Raw genomic sequence first — 24519 nt, 5'->3', positions numbered from 1 at the left:
TCTAGCTTTGTCTCCAGCCCATACCCAGCGTGGCAAGCACATGGCGCAGTTCTGCACCCATGACTGTGCCATTCCCCTCCTTGTCAAAGACACGCAGGCCTTCCACAAAGTCCTCAAAGGTTCCCTGGTCCTTGGAGCGGGAGATGTGCTGCAGCATTGGGAGGAAGGTCTCGAAGTCGAGCATCTTTGTGTTCATTTCTGATGGAGAAGACAATGGAGGTGGCATTAAGTAAATAATCTGTGGCACCTTTTATACCAAAGCACTTTACCAGCTATATATATACACACATACAAATAAACACACACACACACACAGAGCAATCACTTTGCCCATCACTCAAAGGCAGCCACCTTTGAGGTAGAACCAGGCAGCTCTTTAACCATATATGTGGGAAGGAAGTGGAGAAGAATCCGGTGTCCAAACTGAAACTATGGAAGCAAATTGATGGAAGTAGACTGGTAATTAAACACATTAGAATTTGGTTGGGAAAACAGACTTGCCACCTTCTCTTGTGGGAATTGCTATGCACAATTTAATGGCCCCAGATGGGCAGGACTTGGGCTTTAACTCTTATTCAAAAAAGCCCACCACCCGCAAACCCAGGGGTGGGCAAACTACGGCCCGTGGGCCGGATCTGGCCTGTCAGGGCTTTGGATCTGGCCTGCGGGATTGCCCCCCGTGGCACTGCAGGCCCCGCGCTGCTCTCAGAAGCGGCCGGCACCACATCCCTGCGGCTGGGGAGGGTGGGGGGGAAGAGGGCTCTATACGTTGCCCTTGCCTCCAGACACCGCCTCCCGCAGCTCCCATTGGCCATGAACGGGGAACCGTGGGCAATGGGAGCTTCGGGGCAGGTACCTGGAGGCACGGCAAGGGCAGTGTGCGGAGCCCTGTGCTCCCCCACAAAGGGGCTGCGCAGGGATGTGGTGCCGACCGCTTCCCAGAGCGGCGCTGCATGGGGGCAGGGGTGGCAGGCAGGGAGCCTGCCCCAGCCTCGGTGCGCACCACTGCCACCCCAGAGCAGCTTGAGGTAAGCAGCGCCGGGCCGGAGCCCAAACCCCTTTGCACCCTGCACCCCAACTCCCTGCCCTAAGCCCCCTGCCTGAACCTCGCACACCAACTCCCTGCCCTGAGCCCCCTGCTGCACCCGGCACCCCTCCTGCACTCCAACTTCCTGCCCTGAACCCCTGCTGCACCCTGCACCCCCGTACACGCCAACCCCCTTCCCTGAGCCCCTTACCACACCCTGCACCCCTCCTGTACCCCAATCCCCTGCCCTGAGCCCCCTGCTGCACCCCACACCCCTCCTGCACCCCAACTCCCTGCCCTGAGCCCCGTTGCACCCTGCACCCCTCCTGCACCAAACCCCTTCCCTGAGCCCTCTCATACACCCCGTACCCCTCCTCTGCACCAATCCCTTGCCCTGAGCCTGTTCCTGCACACCGCACCCCCTCCCACACCGCACACTCCCTCCTGCACCCCAACCCCTGCCCTGGCCCTGCATACAATTTCCCCACCCAGATGTGGCCCTCGGCCCAAAAAGTTTGCCCACCCTTGAGTTCCCCGTTGGTTCCATACTGACCCAGCAGATGAACATGGGTGATACCGCTTCGGCACCCAGGGTTGTCCTTGGAGTTTCTCCATTCAAGCACTGACCACACCTCCCCACTTCCTTAGCTTGTGAGGGCTGATAAGTGCGAGGGGATATGGTGGCACAGAAGTCAGGGGATATAGTGGCACGGATGAGGGGATATGGTGGCACGGAAGTCAGATTTAAACTGTCCTAACTATTCAACATTGAAGCCATTCTAAATTCCTTCATCAATGATCTATCCGAATCTGCTATGCATATCCCCTATAGCCTCTGCTATTACGGCCATGGGCTCTGAGCTCCGACTTCCCTTTGCATGTTACCAAGGCAGGGTGATGATGGGGTTTCTTTCACCTGCATCTTCATTCTCGTCCCCTTATGAATCCATCCCTTCTCCCACATCCTCCCTCACAGCACTGAGAGAGCTGCGCAGCGCTCAGTGAAGGAGGGAAACCTGCCCTACTGGTGTAACTCTCTCTCTTCCCAGCCAAGAGGAGGTGTGAAAGAACAGAATATGCTGCATATTCCCTCACCCCGCTCTGAGGTGGACGGTCACCTCCATGCAGAGACTGGAGCCTTTTAGATTAAACTCTTTAGTCCCATTGACAAAGGCTTTTTTATTTGCCAAAACCCAGGGTCCAGGGACTTCGGAGGGAGTTGGGTTAGATTCGTGAGGCTGAGTAGAACCCAGCAGCTGGTTTCCCTTTGCCCTGCACCATGTGAGTCATGTACACCGTGCAATATGGTATAAACCGCTGCTAAATCCAGGCAGTGGAGAATCAGGCCCCAGCTCACTGCTCTGGCTCTGCAGGGCTAACAGAAAGGACAGCTTGTCTGTGTCAGTCAAGCCTGGAGAACTGACTCAGGAAACACAGTGAGTCAGTCTGCCAGGTCCAAAGGGGCTGTTTTTTGCAGTTACTTCTCTGATCATGGCCGGGTTTAAAAAAAAAGTCGTTTCTAGGCACAGAGGAAAGTCTGGGATATAATCACCCATCTCAGCGTCTTCGATCGAGCGCTGCCAACTCTCGCTATTTTTATGTGGGGGTTTCATCAAAGCCCCAGCTTCTGGAATCAGGAGACTGCATGAGAAGCTCAGCTTTCATTAAAAAAGAAAAAAAAAAAGGATATTTCTAGTCCTCGTCGTCATGGAGAGCAGCTTGAAAAGGTGACTCTCGTGCACCGTAAGGGCTCAGAAATAGAAGGCAAATAAAAAAGCACTCCCTATTTTTTATTAGAAATGTCATGAATTTTGGGGGTCTGACTCGTGTTTTATGAATGCTCAGGGTTGGTCATAGTGGAGATCAGCTGGGCTGCCTTTGCTAACAGCTCCGAGATTTGAATTTAAGGTGCTGGCAGCAGAATGTTCCCAGCAGAGAGCTCTGGAATTCACTTCCCTTGTCAGTTTGTCAGCATCCCTGTTTTTGCCATCAGGGCATTATACACGGCTCATTACTTTGCTCCGGCTTTCTCCTCGGGGGAAAGGCTGCCTACAGGGGTTGGGGGAATTATTTTGATACTCCTTTGTTAAATTGGTTTTTGGGTATTGCTCAGGCACCCAGACAGTTTCCTATTCAGCAGGTTCTTATTAAGCAAAAAGTAAAATCAAGGAGCCACCTCCCCAGCTGGTGTGAATCCACATAGCTCCCTGAAGTCAATGAAGCTACACCGATTTACACCTGCTGAGGATCTGGCCCAAGAACAATGGAATCAAGGATGAGCCGCCCCATGAGGGTAGTGTCCTCTGAGCCAGATCAAGGGTGATATTTGATGGGGGGAGGGGAGGAATTATCCAGGCATGAAGAGTCTCTGAGTCATTTTCTTTAAATTATGAAACTGCCAGAGCTCATTGGTTCTTCTCTCCGTGGGGCTAATTCCACCATGACTCTCCTATTATGTTACTGGCTACATTTCCCCTTCAGGCCTCCAGGAGGGATCAGAGATGGTCTGTCGACTAAAGCCCTCCTAAGGGCATCGGTGGGGAGATAGCAGCTGCAGAATGGGAGAGTTTTATTCTGGCCCCAGAGACCGTGAGCACCGGCTCTGGAAGGGGGGGTGGGGAGGAGGGTCAAGAAGCAGAGCATTGAAAACATGAGGGACATGGAGCCTGGGTGAGTAAGATGAGGGGCCTCAGGCGCATACTGACCCAGTAGCTCTTGGTGACTCGTGAACTGCAACTAAATGAGCAATGAAAGATTTTGCAGCTGGGGGAGACTGGCTCTGACCTTCCTCGCCTATCGTCCCTGCTTGTCCATGCTCCTGATGCCACAGGGTAGAAATGGGAGGAAGGACTATAACCCATCCCCCCAAATCCAGCAGTGAGGCCAAAGCCCGGCATGTTCCCTGCTCCCTGGGACCTGCCTGAAAGCCCCTCTTGGCCAGCCTGTCTCGTCTCCAGAATGGGTTGCTGGGGGTCCCAAGTAGGAAGCTGCGTGGATCTCCATTCCGTCTCCTGCTGCCCCAAAGTATATTCTGCCCTAAAGAGGAGATGGCAATGGAAGGGAACACCCTGCTCAAGGGGTTTAGGAGCATAGCGCTGTTGCTCTCTTGACAGCCCTAGGGCGGCAGAATCAATTGCACCCTAAGGTGCCTTCAGCAGTCTGGGTAGGGTAGCCAATCCTCCAGGATTCTCCTGGAATCTCCAGGAATTCAAGATTAATCTCTAATTAGAGATTATGTCATGTGATGGAACCTCCAAGGAATAAGTCCAACCAAAATTGGCAACCCTAAGTCTGGGCCTTCAGACACACTCAAGTGTATTATTACATGGGCAGAGTCCACGCACCACAGTGAGCCAGAGATCAGGACTGGGACCTCGGGTGGGACTTTCTGTTGCAGACACAATTGTCTCAGAGGTACAGACGCCTTGTGAATAGAAACTCACTTCCTCTCTGCCCCACTCCCCTGCCCCGATCCTCTTTTCTTCCCTGCTCCTTGTCACTTCATCTATAGAGTGAACTGTGTGCTGGTGAAAGGTGTTAGACTGAAGGCCCGAGTGACCAAAGTCTCCAATCTGTCTACAAAACAATTCAGCACAAGCTTCCCTACCCTGCTGCCCTCCACCTCCGGCCTGCAGGAACTGCATATAAAGGTAGAGCTGGGCAAAAATTTTTGTGAGAAACCTTTTATTTTTTGCCAGAATATGCAAACTCAGGTTGATTTAGGGTGACCGGATGTCCCAATTTTATAGGAACAGTCCAGATTTTTTGGGTCTTTTTTCTTATATAGGCTCCTATTACCCCCCACCTCCTGTCCCGATTTTTCACATTTGCTGTCTGGTCACTCTAGGTTGACCAATACATTTCACCAATACAACCCTTCTGCTGTGTTTCAGTCCCTTTTGTGTTTACTTTCTGCAAACATTTGTGCAATCAGATTTCACTGGCATGGATGCTCAACAGGGTTGTGGTCCTTGACAAGGTCTCATACGTGCTACAACAATATAGTGATCATGATAAGAATACTCACAGAGAGTGAATTTTAAGCTCATGTGAATAAACGCATAGATAAAGCTCATTTTAAATTTGCTCTGCACGAGCGTTTGCACTGGAAACCTAATGATAAAAGTGACTTTTGTACAATCAATGAACTGAACAGTACCAGATGATTTACACAACCAACTGCAGCTGGAATTATGAATGGCAAGTCACAGAGTAAACAAAATTTGCAAGAAAATGTTGTCCAATAAAGAATAACTTAGAGAAAAATTACAATTTGCTCCCGGATGTTTTGGTAATGGAAGAAGTGAAGTTAGATAACTAAGTTATGAATTATTCGCTCAGCTCTGGCATGGTGGCGAATGGGTATAAATGCCTAAATCAAGAGCAAGAGATGTGTATGGGTATAGATAGATACACAGATGTGTATGGGTATAAATAGGTACACAGATAGGTAGGTAGATATAGATATGCCAGTTCATTTCCATAGAACACTGCACAGCCATAAGATGGTAATAAAACTGAAGGTCTATCTCCTACATAGTCTACCTTGCAGCTATTAACAAATTAATGCAATGTCTCTCCCCCTTGGCCCGGTTTCTCTTACCTTCTGGTTTGGGCTTGCCCAGCACCTTCAGGACTTCAGCATTGGTTGGGTTCTGCCCAAGAGCCCTCAGGACATCACCACACTGACTGTAGGTGATCTTCATCTCCCCGGTTGGGGTCCTGTCAAACAGCATGAAGGCCTCCTTAAACTCTGCAGAAAGGAAGGAAGAGAATCAGCGGTCATCTTCCTATAATGCCCTCGCATCCTCCTGGTGAGAGGCTGAGCCCTAAAACTGGTCCTGTCCAGAAGGCTGGCACTACTGGATAGGGAGGGTGGGGTTTTGAGTGTTGCCTTTTGGGATTTTCAACAGGGATAAAGTTTAACCAGTTCCTCCAGTGAAACCCCTCCAAGGCAGAAGCTCCTCCCCTTGGGCAAGAAGAGCATCCTCAAGCACAACCGCATTTCCACGATCTTCCTCCTTGACTCAGCCTTCCCTGGGGCTTCCATGGCCCATAACCTCCACTCAGAACTCCCCGTCTCATCCCACCTCTCTGCCTGAGACCATTTTAGCAACTTTCCCCATGTACTCCATGGTTCCAACTCCTCCCCTGCTGAAACCCTCCTCCTGGTCTGCATCTTCTCGCGCCTTGGTTACTACAACTCTCTTCTCTATGACCTCACCATCTCTCCTTGTCCCCACAGGTTGCAGAATGCTGCTGCCTGACGTCCCTCACATACAAAGAACGTGGGCCACGTTCTCCCCGTCCTCACAGATCCTGCCCATGGCTGAGCCCTGGGCATTGTGGGCTACAGGACTGCCCTTTCCAGGTTCTCTATAACAAACTCCCATCAGCCTAGAACCTGGCACCTCCTTTTACCTTGGGGGATGGGGCCTAAATCTGGAAAGATCAGGATCTGCTTCCTCCTATACATAATATTCTTCAGCCTCCTGGCCTGCTGTAATATTCTCTCTCTGCCTCGTAAGTCCGCCAAGTGAGCAATAACAGTCCTGCACGCATCCGGCCCGGGCTTCTGCCTCCGGTTTGTTTCCCTGTAGGCTCTCTTCACGACGATGGGGTCCCCGGGTGCATCTAGCCGCAGAACGCTGGGCAGCCATTTCTCCAGGAACGCTATCAAGTCTCTCCCCTCCTCTTTCTCTGGTAACCCAAGAACCCTCAGCGTGCAGGCCTGGGCCTGGCTCTCCAGTTGCTCCACGCGGGTGCCGAAGTGGCTGGTTTCTCGGGCCAAGTGTTCCAAGGCCTGGGTGCACTGTTGAGTTTTCACCTTCTGCTTTTTGACCGAGGAATCAGTCTGAGCGGCTGCCTGGGCCAGGCTGGTGACTTGCCCTTCCAGCACATCCATCCGAGTATTGAGAGCCACGATTTTACCATCAAAGGCTGTCACGATCTCTCGGTTCTTGTCTGTTTTCTTCTTGATTTCGAGCAATAACGCTCTCAAGGAGGCATCGCCGCTGTTTCTGCTGCCATGTGGGATCAGATGCTCAGGGTCTCCAAGTGGTGACTGAGGCATAGAGGCCCAAGACGTGGTGTCCTTGGTTTGGTCAAAATCCTTAGGCAGGATTTTTGGTTTGCTTGATTTATTACTTGGCATCTTCACACCAACTGCAGTTCTTTGCCTTGCTTAGGATCTGGACTATAAATGCCCATGGCTTGGTTCTGTCAGCCTAGAAGCCCCTGCCAAACTGTGTGTCAATCCCTGGCAATCCAAATCCTGCACACGTGTGAGCTTGATGCTGTTTCTTGATACCATCCACCTTTCCTTTCCTACGTGGTGTGGGGGAGGCAACCCTGGAGCTGCTGCCTCTGGGTGTGACATCACAATAGCTAATTCTCTGCCAGTGGTTTTGAGCTGCACTGGCTTTGTGCATATGAGTGAGAGAGTGAGGTCACCCTTTAGTGGCTGGGCCCACAGAGAATATATAAGGGATCCGCTACTAGTGTCAGCTAAGGGCGTTCTCCTTTAGCTCCTGCCGCCAGCACTTGTCTATTGGGAACAGAAGGAGAAGAGTTCTAGTCCTGTCTCCCCAAGATGAGTGTATGATTAATTTAGAAATTGTGTCTTGGATTCATTGTGGTTTGTACCCTCTCTGTGGGCCTCTACAGGGAAAATAATGGCAAACATCTGGTCAGGTTGGATTCCATCCAGAAGAGAACAAGAGAGCGTTGGTACCAGAAGCACATTAGAAGACTGTAAGGCTGTGCATTCCACTATCTCAGTGTTGGTGAAACCCACTCTCCGTGGTATTGGTACTTGCTTACTTATTTTTTTACCTTTTTTTACTGTCTTTTTTTTTTTTTTTTTTTTTTGCATCACAGGGACCATTTGTAGGGCTCAGCCTGAGACCTGATCTTCTTACAGTATTTCCACCAGCCTGAATTTGAACCCAGATCTTGGCTGTATCCAGAGGGGTTAATAAAGCCCATCAGAAGTGTAACAATAACCACAGCCCACCCCTATCACCATGGGGACATCTCTCTATGTGGCTGGGATCTGCTTGTTCAGAGGGAATCCCTGATTTCAAGCCAAGGCTGCATCTTTCAGCATGAACCGAAAATGCTTTTCCCTTGCTAGTACCCACTTGCTTCCCCTCCATTTTTGGTGGCACCCCCATCAACAGACCAGAGCAGGGAACTGGGTTCCATATATTCCTTCTGCTGCTTTAGGAGTTGGCATCCTTACTGAATCCCTGGCCTGGCTCCCAATCATCTTTCTCTCTTGCTTCTATTTATATCTCTGCTCCTGTCTCCATCCCTGCCCACCTCCCCTTGCTCTGCTCAAGCCTCTCTTCTAAGTGCTCCATAGGGCTCGCCCCGTCCCATCCTCTGGTAGGAGGCGTTGGCATGCGCCTCGCCACCTGTAGCGCCGTGTGTGTTGTTCGGGTTACTGCGAGGTACCAGCTTGTGCATTCAATCAATGACTTTGCTTTCTGATTTGATATGCACCTTCTGGCCACTATAAAATGGCATGAACCAATGCCTGGATGGAGTGTAATCTAGTGATTAGAGCAGAGGTCTCCAACCTGGGGAGTGGAAGGAATGTTCGGGGTGGCATGTCGGCACCTGGGCCAGCCCCCCCAGGGGGTGAGGAGGGCTCACCACCCAGCCCTGCTCAGCCCCCAGCTCCGCTCCAGCCCTGGTTCCCGGCCCCAGCCCTAGTCTTGCCCCCAGCCTTGGCCTCTGGCCATGGCTCTGTTCCAGCCCCAGACCCTCCCCCAGCCTTGGCCCCAGCCTTGGCCCCCTTACTCCCATCTGCACCCCCATCCCTGGAGCTGTCTCCCGGGGGGGAGAGAGGGGCACAGATAGGGATGAGACTGTGAAAAGTTTGGGGACCACTGGGTTACAGCATGGAGAGCTGGGAATCAGGACTCCTGGGTTCCATTTCTAGCTTTGGGGTCGGGGAGTGGCTTAATGAGAAGGACTAGGAGTCAAGGCTGCTCTTCTAGTCTCCAATCTGCAAGGCAGTGTCGTCCAGTGGCGAGTTGACACTTGAGTTGGGCCCCTGAAATTGAGGCCACTCAAAGGGCTAAGAGTCAGGCTTACTGGGCTCTATCCTCCCAACCAGTGGCAATGCGGCAAAGGCAGCAACAGCTGGTTTGAAAAATGCCAGGCACTTACCTTCAATCTGGTCAGCACTGAAGTCAATCTAAAGGAAAAGAAAACAGAGCAGAGCCTTTAGAGCCCAATTCCTGCCCTCTGTGCTGGGATACAGCTGCATGAATGTCACAGCCAGGGCCAGCCACAGGCACTAGCCACACACCCCGCCCCGTGGAGCAGAGCAGTAACTCGGCAAAACAAACCAGTCCTTCCCCCCGCCCCCCAGCAGCAGGAAGAACTCATCCTCTGAGCCCCATTTCCCTGCCTGGTGACAGGACCTGAGAAGCACCCTGTAACATGCTTGGGGCGCCATCCTGGCCAGAAGAAGTCGAGGGCTCTTCGGCATAGCAGCAGGTGAGAGTTGGGAGGCAGGACATCATAGTCCCATCTAATCAAACCATTGAATTACTCCTGTATGCAGGTGTATGAGTCAGGGTTGGCAGGTGGCCGGATCTGCTTCTTGTTATTCTTTCAAAATGTCCTGGAAATGTTTCACTGGGCAGAGCAAGATCAGTGCCAGGGCTACCCCATTGGGGGCTGAAAGCAGGAATATTTTGCCCCCCGAACACATACTAATAATTAACAGGGGGGCCCCTGGAGTTGCTCAGGGCCCTAAGTAATTGCTTACTCTGCTTATGCCTAGCTTCAGCTCTGAGCGAGATCACTGGTATGCAGGAAACTGACACCTGCTGCCTAGCTAGAGTGGGGCTTAATCATGCTATGTCCTAGATAAACCCAGAGGCCTTTTCTGCTCCTTTAGGGATGTGGGAAAGTAAAACACCGTCTCCTGCTGTAATTCTCATGTGAGGTACCTGGTTTATCAGGGTAAACCAGGTGTAATCTGCTACTGGGACCACGGGGCCTAGCCTGGGCACAAATCTCACTACATTGAAACCATCTGTCCAAAACACAATCAAATTCCTCTCCCCAGTGTTCGTTAAATCTGGCACTGCTGGCACCTAGGAACTGGCAAACCAGAGGGTCAGGCTTCTTCTGTGAGAAACCACAGCAGCCAATTGTGGGGAGTCAGAGACCTACATTTTCTAAAGTGACAAGTAAGAGCCTTTGGCTGCTTTCATCTTTGGGGTGCCCAACTGGAGACACCTGAAAGGGGCCCGCTTTTTCAGAAAGTGCAGAGCACGTGTCCTCCAAAAATCAAGCCCCTTTAAAGCATCTCGAGTTGGGCCCCTGAAATTGAGGCCACTCAAAATCATCAGTCCCTTTTGAAAATGTAAGCCAAGGAATTTTTCAAACAAATGTATGAAGATCAGTAGCTACAGTGCTGCCAACGCTTGTGATTTTATAAGAAGTCTTGTGGGAGCTGGTGTTTTCCTTAAAGCCCCAGCTCCTGGAAACACGTGGCCATAGGACAATCTCAGCTTTTATGAAGAAAGGGTGCATTTCTAGCCATCGTGATTGTGGGGAAAAGTCAGAAAATGTGACCTCAGTGTTGCCTTAAGGTCCCCAAATCAGAAAACAAAGAAAAAGACTCTCCTTTTTTATTTTATTTAAATCTCATGATCTTTATGTAAATCTAATTATTTCTGAGGGGGCCTGGCTCAGGATTTTTAAATGGTTGGGAATGGCAATACTAAAGCCACAAGACAGAACATCCAGGAACAGGATGCTGTGCCTGTCCCTCAGGGCAGACCTCCAGAGAGAATCTGTGTACTGTCTGCCAAATTCTTTTGACCAAGAGATTTTTGTATATTACAATACAGTAGCAAGGTTGGGTAATGGGCGAAGGGGAGGCTTTAAAAATTCCTGAGGGCTATTCCTGGTTCTGACCTTGACTTGCTGGGTGACCTTGGGCAAGGCACTTCCCCACTCTGTGTGTCTGCTTCCCCCATCTGTAAAATGCGGATAATAATACCCACAGCCCAGGCTTAAGCAGTTGCAGCCAGAGTTCAGAAGTGACCACATATTTTGACTTCTTCAGTTGCTGGGTGACCAGCAGGAAATGTGATTTTCATAACAGCTCAGCGGAGTGGGTGGATGTTGGGTGCTGAGCTCTTTTGAAACTCTGGCCCTATGGGTCTCATTTCCAGAGGTGCTAAGGTCCAGCAGCTCCCACTAAAGTCACACCAGGGATTTGGACCCAATAATGTAAACAATATTTGGAAGTCTGTATAGGATCAAACTCAGCCCTGGCACAAACTGGGGCAGCTCCCACTGACCTCAATGGGAATTGTATCAGATTACACCATGGCTGAATTTGGCCTGCGGAATTGAACTCATAAAGGGGATGTTAGCTTGCTGGTGTGCTGTAAGCCACTGACCTGACCTTTCACAGATGAAGAGAGCTGTAGCTCACGAAAGTTTATGCTCAAATAAATTGGTTAGTCTCTAAGGTGCCACAAGTCCTCCTGTTTTTCTACAGACTGCGTTTTCCCCCAGCTCAGATGTGCAATGGTTATTTTGCAGGGGAGTGATTTTACCCCTTCCCCAGCTCACAACTTGGGTACAAAAAGGGAGTGAAAAAGCTTTAAAACTTTTAAGGCCTGATTCGCTGTTGCCCTGCACCTCATCTCGTCCCAGAGACCAGTGCAGAGCAGGCGTAAAATGCCACAATCTCACTTAACGCCCACTTCGCATTGGTTCAAAGAAAGCATGACATAGCTCAAGATAGCAGAGTCTCTGTCCCTTGGAAGGGAAGGGCCCCTGTCTAGCGGCTGATCCTGTACAACAGTATTTACCAGGGCACGTCCACTGAATACATGTCGCTGCTTGGGTCCCAAGAACCTAGGCAGTGCGGTGCGTTCAGGCATAGCCCGCTGCTGAGCTGTTAAGCTCTTTCTAATAAATATTTTATTTTCATAACCCAGCAGGCTCAGTCCATCTCAATTAAATCTTTACTAGAGGCGCCCAGTGGGACTCAGTATTTTCACTGGCATCCTTAACAGGCAAACAGCTGGGTTTCTAAAGCCATGAGCAATGGTCAGCCAGCGAGGGCGCTCCATTCCATTCCAGCCATCCATTTGGTTGAAAATCCAGTTTTCCACCCAATAAAAAAAAAAAAAAAGTTTCCATGGAAAGTTTCCGACCAGCCCTAGTCCAAAGCATGTATCCTAGGGCTGCCTCCCCAGGGAAGCTGGTGGTTTACAAACGCTTGCTGTCCTTTCATGAGTATTATCTGAGGTCTAGTGGACTGAGTCCCGGGCTGAGTGAGAGGGAAGTCGGGATTCTATGTCCTGGTCTCTCACGACTCTGTGTAACCTTGGGCATTTCCGCTCTCTCTGCCGCCATGTCTCAGTCTGTAAAAGGGGGATCGTGATGGTTTACCCAGTTTTGTGAAGTGTGCTGAGATCTGCGGATGACACATGCTAGTTAGTGCAAGGGATTGCCTAGGCACTAGTGCAAGGAAGCAGCAGTGCGCTAATGACGCGTTCCTTCATGTCGGCTGACTGACAGCACTGGCCCTGCAATTCTGCACAACCAGTTCCCATCACTAAGGCCTAGGTGCCAATTTCTCTTTCCTGGTTTGCCTTTTCTCCCCTTCTCTAGTTTTAACCTTCAGTGTTTTCTCGCTTTTCCATTTACCTCTCATCCCACCATTCTCTCTCTCCTTCCCCAAGCTGGAGGATGGTGGGAAGAGGCTGGCATGCAGAACCTTTTCGACCTGCATGTTTGGCGGGCAAGCAGTTGACAGCACCTTTGCCTGGTATCACCCTGGAAATGCCAGTGAGTCACCACCCCTGCCACCAAGGGGGAATCGATGCGCAGGAATGTAGGGTTGCCAAACTGGATCAGACCCCTGCTCCCTCTAGTCCAGCAATGGCCAGAACCAACTGCTTTAGAGGAAGACATAAGGAACCCACCTTGGACAGTTATGGCATAATCTGCCCATAGGCGAAGTTCCTTCCCAAATCCAGGCAGGCAGAGGTCGGCTCATGCCCTGAAGCAGGAAGCTTTAAAAAAACCCAAAACAATCTGATGTAACTGTGGATGCTCTTGTGAGCCATAGCAATGCCTATTTCTTTTCTGAATCCTACTGAACTCCTGCCCTCAATAATATCATGTGGCAACGAGTTCCACAGGTTAGCAGAGTGCTGTTTAAGGGAAAGTACCTCCTTTACTCAGGTTGGAGTACTCATCTCATCTCCCCACCCAAAGGTTCCCAAGGCGATGGCACCAGTTGGAAACTGGTGGCTACTTATTTAACCACAATGAGCAAGAACATTTGTCCCTTTGGAAGAGGTGGAGCCGCAGTAATGAGCCTCATTCAGTCAACAAGGACCCAGAGGCAGTAGCAAATTCTGGGCGAGATCAGCGGGGCCTGGGAGTTTGCAGGCAGCAGGGGGGCTGGCTGTGCTGACCCTCTTTGGAGAAAGGATGTTATTTCAAGGCTCAGTCCTAAAGTCAGGGGGTCAACTGGTTAAATTGTCTCCATACCGAGCATGCTATTATTAACCCTCTGACTACACCACTGGCTTAGAAATGTAACTGTATCCAGAAGAGCCACGGAAAAAGTGACCTCCCCTCGGAGAACAACGGAGAGAGGAGACTGAATAGAAGATGTTCTCATCCAGGAAATTGACTTAGGATGAGACGCTGCAGGCGCCGAAATACTTTAGGACTGAGACAGCTGGCAGCAGAAAATCTGTTTCATGCTGTCGGGACAGCTGGACAGAACCCCCTCAAGGCTGTGCAGCCATGGCCATCTCACCAAATCCAAATGCCGGCCTATGTTCTAGCGAGGACCAGGTTAAGTCATTGGGCACTACCCCTCCACTCCTGGAATTACATCAGAATCTCAGCGTTCATTTGAGGGGGAAAAATAGTTTCCAGCTTTTATGGTTGCAAAGGGAAGCTGGAAACCGTGGCTCGGATGTAGCCACTGCATTGACATCTGCCTGAGTTTGCAGAGTGCCTGGAACGATAGTTCAGAAAGGGGGGAGCTGCCTTATGCATCTCATTGGGGTGTAATTCCAAGACCCACTCACTGCTCTGGGGGACCCTACCAATGCCACCCCAGTGAGGACTCTACGTGAGGCAGAAGGCCAGCCCATCCACTTGTAATGATGCACGCCAGCAGCTGGATTAAGTGTACTGGCCACGCCCCAGTTGCATGAGAAGGGGGGAATCCATCAGTTCATTCCTGCACCAGGGCTGTGTCCAGCATGCTGGAGGGGTGCCCCAAACATCACCTCAACTGCAACAGCCCTGTTGAACATCTGGGATAGACTGTCCTGGCTATGCCCACTCGTGCTCAGGCCACACCGCCTAGCAGGGAGGAACCCTGTTCTAGGAGGGCTACGGGACTTTATGGCTGCTTTGCATTGCACCAGCGTAAAGAGGACACAGGGCATCACAGCTCCTCCACAGGGCTCTATTGCTGCACTCCGCTTCTTCTCACTGGCGCAGCGCTGGCTGGGAACCCTTGGGGGAATTGCCCAAAGGGGGAGCTGAGCAGGGGCAGGTTCTGAGGAGCAGCCTCTTCTTTGGGCATTACACTCAGGTGCTGCACGAGGCTGGGGTTTATAGCAGGGGCGATGTGGGGAGCAGCTGGATTTTGCTGCTAACACAGGAGTCAGCAACCTGCTTTATGTGAGCATGGAACACTCGTCCTTCTGCAAAAAGTGCCATGGGTTCATCACAGGCCACATGTGTCAGGACCCGGCTCTCATCCTCCTCCAAATTGTCCCCCCTAGCACCGTACTGGGGTATTGGTTCACTCTGGGCTAAGGGGGAAGAGCGCCACCTCCTGGATCACCAGCATCTCTGCAGCACCTCCTGTTGCTCAGAGGCCTCCCACCCAAGTACCAATCCAGGCTCACTCTGTTTCAGCCCCGATTCAGGAAAACCCTGCACTTTACTCATGTGCCTAAGTCCCACTGACTTCAATGGGATTTAAGCATGCGTTGAGGTAATGCACCTGCGTAAGTGCAGTGCTAACTAGGGAGGCTTTCCTGAATCAGGGCCGTTGTTTGTTAGATTTGCAGTATAAAGTGCTCATATGTTCCTGTGCACCCGAGAGCCAGATTGCAAGAGTTCTCTGTGGGGACATCTTTCCAAGTGACCAAAAAGCCACCCTCAGCGGAAGGAGAAGATGACAACTTTGTAGTTCCAGATTTAGCTTGAGGTTGATTCCACTATGGCCAAACAGAGCGGGGTGAGGATTTCCCATTGCAAACACTTCAGCATATCAAGGCTGTGCACCACATCAGCCCCTGACCCCGCTGGTTACTAGGGAAGTGTAGGGCGTAATAATTTGAACTGCACCTGAGAGTAAAACGTGTACATCTACACAGAGGAGGGAAAAATCCCAAAACAACTCCCGCTCTGGTCACGGGCTGCCTTTTCCACACTGGCCTGTGATCACTGAAGCCTCTTGCTCACACTGAACTGTACCTTCAGGTGAAGTTTGATGCAAGGAGCAGGAGTTGCTACACCCACCTAGTCTGAGCTCCATTTTCCTGAAGTGTCCAAGTACCAGATGTTTCAAAGGAAGGTGTAAAAGCCTACAATGCACCCAACTATGCAGTGGTATCCCAGGGGGGGGAAATTTCTTTCTGATCAGTTTATGGCCCTGAAGCTTAAGGACTGAGAACTCCTATAGCCTCTTCTGTTTTATGTCACAGGGCCTGATCCAGCACCATTGCAGTCAATGGGAATTGACTTCAATGGGAGCAGGATTGGGCCCACTGGAGGTACAAGTCATGTTCATGTAATGCGTTTTGGCTCTGACCAAGCTATTTGCCTCAAGAAATATCCTGTGGTAGTGAGTTCCACAGGTTAATTATGCAAAGGGCTTCACTTGATCCATTTTAAATTCTTTGCCTTTTTATTCAGCCTGGCCCCCTGAGTGCAAGATGCTGACCACAGCCCTTTTCATCCAGGGAGGCAGAAAAGTGTTTCACAGAGGAACGTGAGCTCCGGTTTTCTGCCCTGCCTGAGGAAGCCTCCCTGGCTTAATCGCTGTTACTCAGAAAAACCTGCCTGCTGCTTCTTAAAAAACAAAATCCAGAAGCACTTATTCTAGTTGAACGTTTTCTAAAAATGTCTTAAAAGCGACAGGCCGGCTGCAATCCATAATTTTTCCAAACATTTTTGGCACATTCCTCCCTTCCTCCTAAGATTCTTACGCCCATTTACATTAGGGTAACTTATCGATTATGCAACAGTTTGTGGCTCATCTTCAGTCAGAGGGAGGCACACGGAATAAAGAGATCTGCTGCACTCCCAAAGCAAACGGGTCATTGCATGTGCAAAACTAGGCATCTCGGTGTGCAACATGGGCAACTGAGTGTGCGGATAGATACCCCGTGCACATGTAGCTGCAGGTGCAAAGCACTTTTGTGCATGCAAACGGGGTCCTTGCCCTTGCAGACAGGTACTTGTACATTGGAACAGTGTATGCAGGCAAGCCGTTTTGCACATACCAATGCACATTTTGCTCATAAGCCTGGCCACAAGCATATTTTGCAAGTGGAGCTTAGAGCCCAGATCCTGCATTGCATTCCAGTGACACTCAGTGCAAATCTGCAACAGTGGACTCCAGGGGTGCAGTTGGTTAGCACACAGGCCCTATAAAGCCGTGCTAGGTGGAGTAATGCTGAGGTTATGAGTTCACGTCTCATCTAGAGCACCATCACATTCCTCTGATCCTGGGACTGGCTCAGATCCAGCTGTAAATTAGTTTCAGGGCTGATCTAATTTATGTCAGGCTGCCCATTGCCCCACAGAGCTCTTCTAGCAGCAGGGGACACCCCTTTTACCCCTTACTTTGGAGACTGGGAGTTGGAGTTGCTAGAGTGGCCATATAATGCTAGAGGATTCCCAGGCACGGGGACTCTTCAGGGAGCAGGATCCACTGGCTTTCCAGATGTTTTGAGCGATGTGACCTCTCTCAAGCAGCCAGCTACTGGGCCAGGATCCAGCCCTAGGTGTCTGCAGTTGAAAACAGTTGCCCCATTGGGAATTCTAAAGGGCAGCACCTCCAAATAGTGCAGTTGTTTATCATAAATCACCAGAACCCCTTTGGTCTGGGAATCAGGGATGGAAACCCTGGTACAGGTCCCATGTGAATTCCCGGTTCTGGCAGGACTGGGAGAGAATGGCCAATGGGAATAATGTAGGTGCTAGGAGAATAGGCAGTAGAGTAGGGGATCTGTGTTTCCTGCCCTGGCTGACGCTGGGAAGTCCCTTAGTGGCTGAAGGGAAACACACAGAGGTTGGGCATTATCTGCAGTTCAGCGCCCTGAAAGTCATGGCAGGTGTGTGCCTTATAGGAGTTAGTGGGAAAGCCAGTGCTCTGACAGTCTGGAAAGGGGCAACTACAGAGAGGACATCACTGTGCACACAGACAGGAACACAACTGATTTGAAACTCCTAGACTCCTTCCTGCCCCAATTTCAAATCCCTCCGGGGTCAGTTCAGACCTTCCTCCCTACTCCATAGCAAGATTGAGTCCTGTTGTGTGAGAGTCCTTCGGATCAGATGATAAAAAAGTAGATCCTGCATGAGAGTGGGGGCTTGACTGTATATCCTTGCCTGACGTTGCCTCTCCAGCCTGTTGTGTACAAGGTTCTCGTCTGATTGCCATGTTCTGTCCCAGAGGCGGCTGCATCTTTACTCTGTGTGTGTGTGTAATCTGCAAAGTGCTTTGGGAAGATCACATGGAGTTTTAAGACTAAAAATCCCAAGCTGTTTTAAAACTCCAAAAGAATGGCTAGGGTTGAATTTTGGGTCAGTTATGTTTCTATACCTCTCCTTGTCAATAAGAAGATGCAGAAGAAGCAACCTGTTTGCCTGGGGTGGAGGGGAGAGACACTCACAAGAGAACTGCTGCAGTAAAGCAGGGATGGAATGAAAGGAATGTTTCCCCCCCACACCTGCTTGCTCCCTCCCTCCTCTCCAGACTCAGCAACAAAACAGAACAGTGAGCTCCAGGGGCTAGCAAGAGAAAAGGAGCCCATTAACTTTGTTGGCAGTTCCGGGTGTTAAGCACCTCTCAGGATTTGTCCACTAGTTATTTAGGAATTCCCCCCCTACAGGGCTGAATGGGGGGATACTATCCCCATGGGAAGATTTTAGGGGAGGAATCCATTCCATTGGTACAAGGCATTTGCTCCCCAGAAACAACCTTAAGAACCAGGGATAAAGTGCATCCCTTCTCCAGCAAGACGGTTTAGGGAGTGGCAGGAGATTCCCATCCCCAACTCCCTGCACCAGCATGGACTCCAAACATTTCCCCCTATAGTTCTGGCTACAAGGGAAGGCAGCGCGGCTGACATGATTCACATGGCACACTGGATTGCCAAGCACTTGGCAGGTCCCTGAGAGGAGGTGGGCAAGAGACTGGCTAATTTCCTTACTTACAGTTACACTCTTGGGATCGAAGGTGGGTTCCTTTGCTGGTTCTGGTGCCGGTGCTGGGGCTGCTGCTGGGACAGGAGCAGGCTTGGCTGCCTCTTTCTTTGGTTCAGGTTTCTTGGGGGCCATGGTGCCGGGTTCTTTGCAAAGGAGCTGAGAAGGGTCTTCCCACCCCACCAGGCAACAGACTGAGGGACAAAAGGCAAAGTCTGCTCCTTCCCCTTATATACCCAGCCCAGTGCTCACACCAGAGGGGCAGGCCAGCTGCAGGAGCAACTGCTACTTACTATAAAAGGAAGAAACTCCAAAGAGAGGGGCCCTGCTCAACAATTGCCCATTGTCATCAGCTCCCGGAGCACGGAGAAGCCAGCAGCCATCACACCCCCATTGGAAGGGGGCACCGGGTTCTTTGGCTGGGGTGGATCAGGGCTGCCTCCTAAAAGATCATCAAAAAACAAAAATACAAATGGCAGGAAAATAGTAACAGGCCGGCTGATAAACCTGCCCCAGGGGGAAAGTGTCTTTTTATAGGCAAGCCTGTGAGTGCAAATACTGCAGATTCCTTTTAAGCCCAGGATTTGCTAGCTGCCACCTCGCCGCCGCTCGCTGGAATATTTGATCCCTGCCCCTCCGGTTCTGTCCTCTGGTGTTGAGCCTTTTAAATATCCCCTTGGCCCTGAAAGTTGTCTGCAGCCTTTCCCTGTCCTTTTCCTCTGCCTCTAGAGTCTGCTGGTCCAAGAGGGTTTTGCCCGAGCGGGGTTGGGGCAGAAGGATCTGGGCTTGCTGAGAAAGGTATCCTCATTTCTGTCGCTTTGCAGGGTACTCAAAGTCAAATTTTCCACAATAAGCAAAATTTTAAACAGAGTGCTGGCCTGACCCTCTATGTTTTATTACAGTAGCACCTAGAGAGCCCGACTGAGATCAGGCGCTGTACATTCATAGCGTGGAACAGTCCCTTCCCCAGACAGCTTACACGCCAAATAGACAAGGCAGACAAAAGGTGGGAGGGGAAACTGAGGCACAGAGCTGGGAGGTGACTTGCCCAAGGTTCCCCAGCAGGCCAGTGGGAGAGCCAGGAATGGAACCCATGTATGACATCTAGTGCAGTGCTTTATTTACGATGCCACGTTGCCGCTCTTGACCTGTGCTGTAATCAGGCATTGTCCCCAAGCCACGAATAGAGCAGGGTCTGGCAGGGTGTAAGAGTTCCATGACTGGATTTTCCTGGTGGCACTCAGTTACAGGGCCTGGTCAGTAGCGATGCATGAGTGGGAGTACACCCACCAGCTACGCAGGCAGATGGGAATCTAACGACCATGAGTCCAAGTCGGTGTACTGTTATCTGGCACAGGGCTGGAAGAAAGGGGCCCAGCAGGGAAGCTAACGAGGCAGTGTGAGAAGGTAGTTAAGAGAAAATCCTCCCTCTAGTCCTGTCCCTTGGCATGTACGTTGCACCAGTTTAGATTCCTTTACAGTCCCTTGCCCTCACTGACCAGAGTGCACCACACAGCACCATTAACATCCCTTCCGCATCCCATGTGGCTCATCCCCCGTCCTCCCCTGTTAAAGTCAATAGAGTTTCACTGGATTTAAGTCAATGCAGAATGTGGCCCAGTGTCTTTCAGGCCCTGTCTGCTCAGGGCTGGCACCACCATGCTGGGCACCTCTTTCCGGCCCTGGTTGTGGTCAGCACAACGCGGTGACTGTGGGCCTGGATTTGGTTTCAGTGTTCGTGCTGACTGGCCCCATGCTGCTATAAATCAGCCCTCTCCTACAAAGCTGGTGCTGTCTGCGTCAGGCATGGATGCAAAACTGGTGACAACTGTGTTTGGCTGTAATTGTCTCTGTGACCGGGGTGCTCTACTCACCACAGGACAGCGCCTCCTCCTGGCCATTCTGGGGATTAGCCCTTCCAGGCCAATGCGCCTTCCAGCAGGGACACTCGGTCGCTCTCTCGCTCCAGGAACCACAGTGTCCTCTTTGTGACTCAGCCCTCCAGCCAGGTCACTGTCACTTTCCTCTTCCGGGAGCGTGTATCAGAGTCCCGGCTTGTCCTCCCATTCACTGCCCCAGGTGCCGCTCCCGCAGTGGCAGATAGGGGGAATCTGGGGTTCCGGCTCAGGGACCCTTTAAATAGGGTGACCAGATGTCCCCACGTTTTTTGGGACTTTTTCTTATATAGGCGCCTATTACTCCCCACCCCCTGTCCCAAATCTTCACAGTTGCTATCTGGTAACCCTACCTTTAAACAGCAGCCAAGGTCTGTTCTCTACACCTTGGTGCCTTTCCCTGAGCCTCTTTCTTACTGCCTGGCCCTCCCCACTCCTCCAGGTTTGCCAGCCTCTCAACTCCCTCCTCCCAGGGAGTAACCGTGGACTACTTGTCTCTGTAGCCCCCAAACACACCTCCCTTCTCCCAGGGAACAAACACAGCCAACTTCCCTGCACCCCACTCTGCTGCAGGTTTCTTGTCTTTATATAAGCCCTGCCTGTTCCTTCCCAGGTGAGCTTCCTTCCAATTAGTTTCCTCCAGCCTAAGTCTCCCGTTTGCAGCCAAATCCAGGCTGTCGATGGGACCCAGGAGAGGACACTTTTGAGAGCGGCCTCACCCTAAGCAGAAGTGTGTCAGGGCCCAGGCTGCCTCTGGTTCAGTGCCCCAGGGGTCGGTCCTGGGGCCGGTTTTGTTCAATATCTTCATAAATGATCTGGAGGATGGTGTGGATTGCACTCTCAGCAAATTTGCGGATGATACTAAACTGGGAGGAGTGGTAGATACGCTGGAGGGCAGGGATAGGATACAGAGGGCCCTAGACAAATTGGAGGATTGGGCCAAAAGAAATCTGATGAGGTTCAATAAGGATAAGTGCAGGGTCCTAGGCTAGGCAGCAGTTCTGCGGAAAAGGACCTAGGGGTGACAGTGGACGAGAAGCTGGATATGAGCCAGCAGTGTGCCCTTGTTGCCAAGAAGGCCAATGGCATTTTGGGATGTATAAGTAGGGGCATAGCGAGCAAATCGAGGGACATGATCGTTCCCCTCTATTCGACATTGGTGAGGCCTCATCTGGAGTACTGTGTCCAGTTTTGGGCCCCACACTACAAGAAGGATGTGGATAAATTGGAGAGAGTCCAGCGAAGGGCAACAAAAATGATTAGGGGTCTGGAACACATGACTTATGAGGAGAGGCTGAGGGAACTGGGATTGTTTAGTCTGCAGAAGAGAAGAATGAGGAGGAGTTGATAGCTGCTTTCAACTACCTGAGAGGTGGTTCCAGAGAGGATGGTTCTAGACTATTCTCAGTGGTGGAAGAGGACAGGACAAGGAGTAATGGTCTCAAGTTGCAGTGGGGGAGGTTTAGGTTGGATATTAGGAAAAACATTTTCACTAGGAGGGTGGTGAAACACTGGAATGCGTTACCTAGGGAGGTGGTGGAATCTTCTTCCTTAGAAGTTTTTAAGGTCAGGCTTGACAAAGCCCTGGCTGGGATGATTTAATTGGGGATGGGTCCTGCTTTTGAGCAGGGGGTTGGACTAGATGACCTTCTGGGGTCCCTTCCAACCCTGATATTCTATGACTCTATGATTCTCTGCCCTGAATCAAGGGACTTGCATTCTCTAGCACCACGAATGGGGATCGGCTGTGCTCTCCACACTCTCACTCAACACAGACCAGGCCAACCTGCCCAGAGTCAAGGGGATGGGCTCTGACCCCCTTCTCCAGCCATGGGCTGCAGTAGCCTCTGTGCCACGCACACACAATACACCAGGGGTTCTCAAACTGGGGGCTGGGACCCCTCAGGAGGTTGGGAGGTTATTACATGGGGGGGGATCACAAACTGTCAGCCTCCATGCTAAACCCCGCTTTGCCTCCAGCATTTATAATGGTGTTAAATAGTGGTGAGCTGGAGCCCGTTCGCACCCGTTTGCTAGAACCGGTTGTTAAATTTAGAAGCCCTTTTAGAACCGGTTGTTCCACGGGGGAGAACTGGTTCTGAAAGGGCTTCGAAATTTAACTGGCAAAAGTGGCGCCTTAGGGGCCGACTCCAGGGGTGCTCTGGGGCTGGAGCACCCAAGGGGAAAATTTGGTGGGTGCAGAGCACCCACCGGCAGCTCCCCACCCCACCCCCGGCCCCAGCTCACCTCCGCTCCGCCTCCCCTGCTGAATGCGCCGCCCCACCCTGCTTCTCCGCCCCTCCAGGCTTCCCGCTCAGGCCCAGGGAGGTGGAGGGGAGCTGGGGCAGGGGGGCGCAAAGAGGGCTGCCCGCGCTGCAGCAGGTAACCCGGGGGGGGGCGCACAGGGGAACCGCTCCCCGCCCCAGCTCACCTCCGCCCCCCTCGGCCTGAGCAGGAAGCTGCCGCCTGCTTCTCAGCCCTCCCCGGCTTCCCGTCGAACAGCTGATTTGCGGGAAGCCGAGGGGGTGGGGGGTGGGAGAAGCAGGGTGGGGCGGCGCGTTCAGGGGAGGAGGCAGAGGTGGAGCGGAGGTGAGCTGGGGCTGGGTATGCGGAGCTGCCGGTGGGGGCTCTGCACCCACCAAATTTTCCCCCTGGGGGTTCCAGCCCTGGAGCACCCAGGGAGTCGGCGTCTAAAGTGCCACTTTTGATGTGATCAGTGGGGGGAGCGGCTGCTCCCCCTGCTCCCCCCCTAGCTACACTCCCCCACCCCTAGGAGCCAGAGGGACCTGCCGGATGCTTCCTGGGAGCTGCCCCAGGTAAGCACCTCCGGGACTCCCCACCTCGCCCCCCGGCAGGTCCCTCTGGCTCTTAGGGGTGGGGTGGGCACCCACTACGGTAGCCCATGAGACCCTCCTGCCCGGTTCTGGGGGCAGTCAGGGAACAGGGGAGGGGGGTGGATGGGGCAGGGGTCCTGGGGGTGGGTGTCAAGAAACACAGGGGGTTGGATGAGGCAGGAGTGCCGGGGGGGGGGGGGGCAATGACCCCCTCGTTGGGTGAGGAGGGAACCCGTTAAGATTTTGGCAACTCATCACTGGGTGTGGGGCGCTTGTGAAAACCTGGCCCTGAGCTCTTTTGAAAAAAATCTCAGTACCACCAACCCCAAACTACAAGGCAGGCCCCCAAAAATCACGAGATTGACTTACAAATAAAGAGATTTTAAGCAAACAGATAAATGTGGATTTTTTAAATTTAAATGTGCTTTCTGGCTCTGAGCCTTTAGTTCACACTCTGGTCACATTTTCAAACTTTTCTCCACAACCAGGAGAGCTAGAAACTTCTTTATTTTCTCAATGAAGGCTGAGGGTCTCATAAGCTCACAGGAGCTGGGACTTCAAGAGAAACGCCCAATATCACGAGCTTCGTCATAAAGTCACAAGTGTTGGCAACAGGGAAATTTGGCCCACAAAAGAGCATTTCTTTAGGATGCAGCATTTGTTACACAACTGAAGAAGCAGAACCACCCCTAGAGGGAGCGCTTTTAGTAACAGGGGTTCTCAAACTGGTGGTCATGACCCCGCTCGGGGTCACGAGGTTATTACGTGGGGGCCGCGGTTACATGCCTCCCAGCTAGCTATTAAGTCTGCTATGAAAAGTGATATTAACAAACATAGAAATATCATTTTAAAATTGTGTGAAATTTGTTTTTAATTTATAAGGGGTGGGGGGTCGCACTCAGAGGCTTGCTGTGTGAAAGGGGTCCCCAATACAAGAAGTTTGAGAACCACCGCCATGGAACATTGCTTTATACAGCTTCTTGCTACAGGAGCTGCTCGGGACAAGTATGTTTGGAGGCTGAAGTGCCTCAAAATGAAGCATGATTTAGTTGGGGTTGGTCCTGCTTTGAGCAGGGGGTTGGACTAGGTGACCTCCTGAGGTCCCTTCCAACCCTGATCTTCTATGATTCTATGAAATAATGCAAATACATGGAGTAGTTTGCAAACCAAAATCCTCATGAGCTCAGAAGCCCCAGCTGCCAGTCAGGTTCCATCGCAACCTCCCCCTCCCCGCCTTTGGTCAGTGTGTGATATTGTCTGAGCAGCCATGCTGAAGTAATCTGATGAGTCTCCTCAG

At 51.5% G+C, this 24519-nt stretch overlaps 1 protein-coding gene across 4 annotated transcripts in view; it reads right to left on the bottom strand.

The window, feature by feature from the left end:
• The window catches only part of LOC140903792 (myosin light chain 4), a 35730-nt gene that overhangs the window by 4735 nt on the left and 6476 nt on the right, over window positions 1–24519 (bottom strand). For 2 of the 4 annotated variants that reach the window (XM_073325601.1, XM_073325600.1), the window contains exons 1-4: window positions 18506–18681; window positions 9206–9233; window positions 5631–5780; window positions 25–198 (exon numbers count right to left, since the gene is read on the bottom strand). In XM_073325601.1, coding sequence (XP_073181702.1) covers window positions 25–198; window positions 5631–5780; window positions 9206–9233; window positions 18506–18628 — 475 coding nt within the window. In that variant the 5' untranslated portion in view covers window positions 18629–18681. Of the gene's footprint in view, window positions 1–24; window positions 199–5630; window positions 5781–6448; window positions 6457–9205; window positions 9234–18505; window positions 18682–24519 lie in introns of those variants that run through there. The other 2 variants (XM_073325602.1, XM_073325603.1) reach the window with 2 other exon arrangements.

The sequence above is a fragment of the Lepidochelys kempii genome, chromosome 27 (genome assembly GCF_965140265.1).
Source record: "Lepidochelys kempii isolate rLepKem1 chromosome 27, rLepKem1.hap2, whole genome shotgun sequence".
Classification (NCBI taxonomy): Eukaryota; Metazoa; Chordata; order Testudines; family Cheloniidae; genus Lepidochelys; species Lepidochelys kempii.
This window is presented reverse-complemented; position numbering and strand designations above follow the sequence as displayed.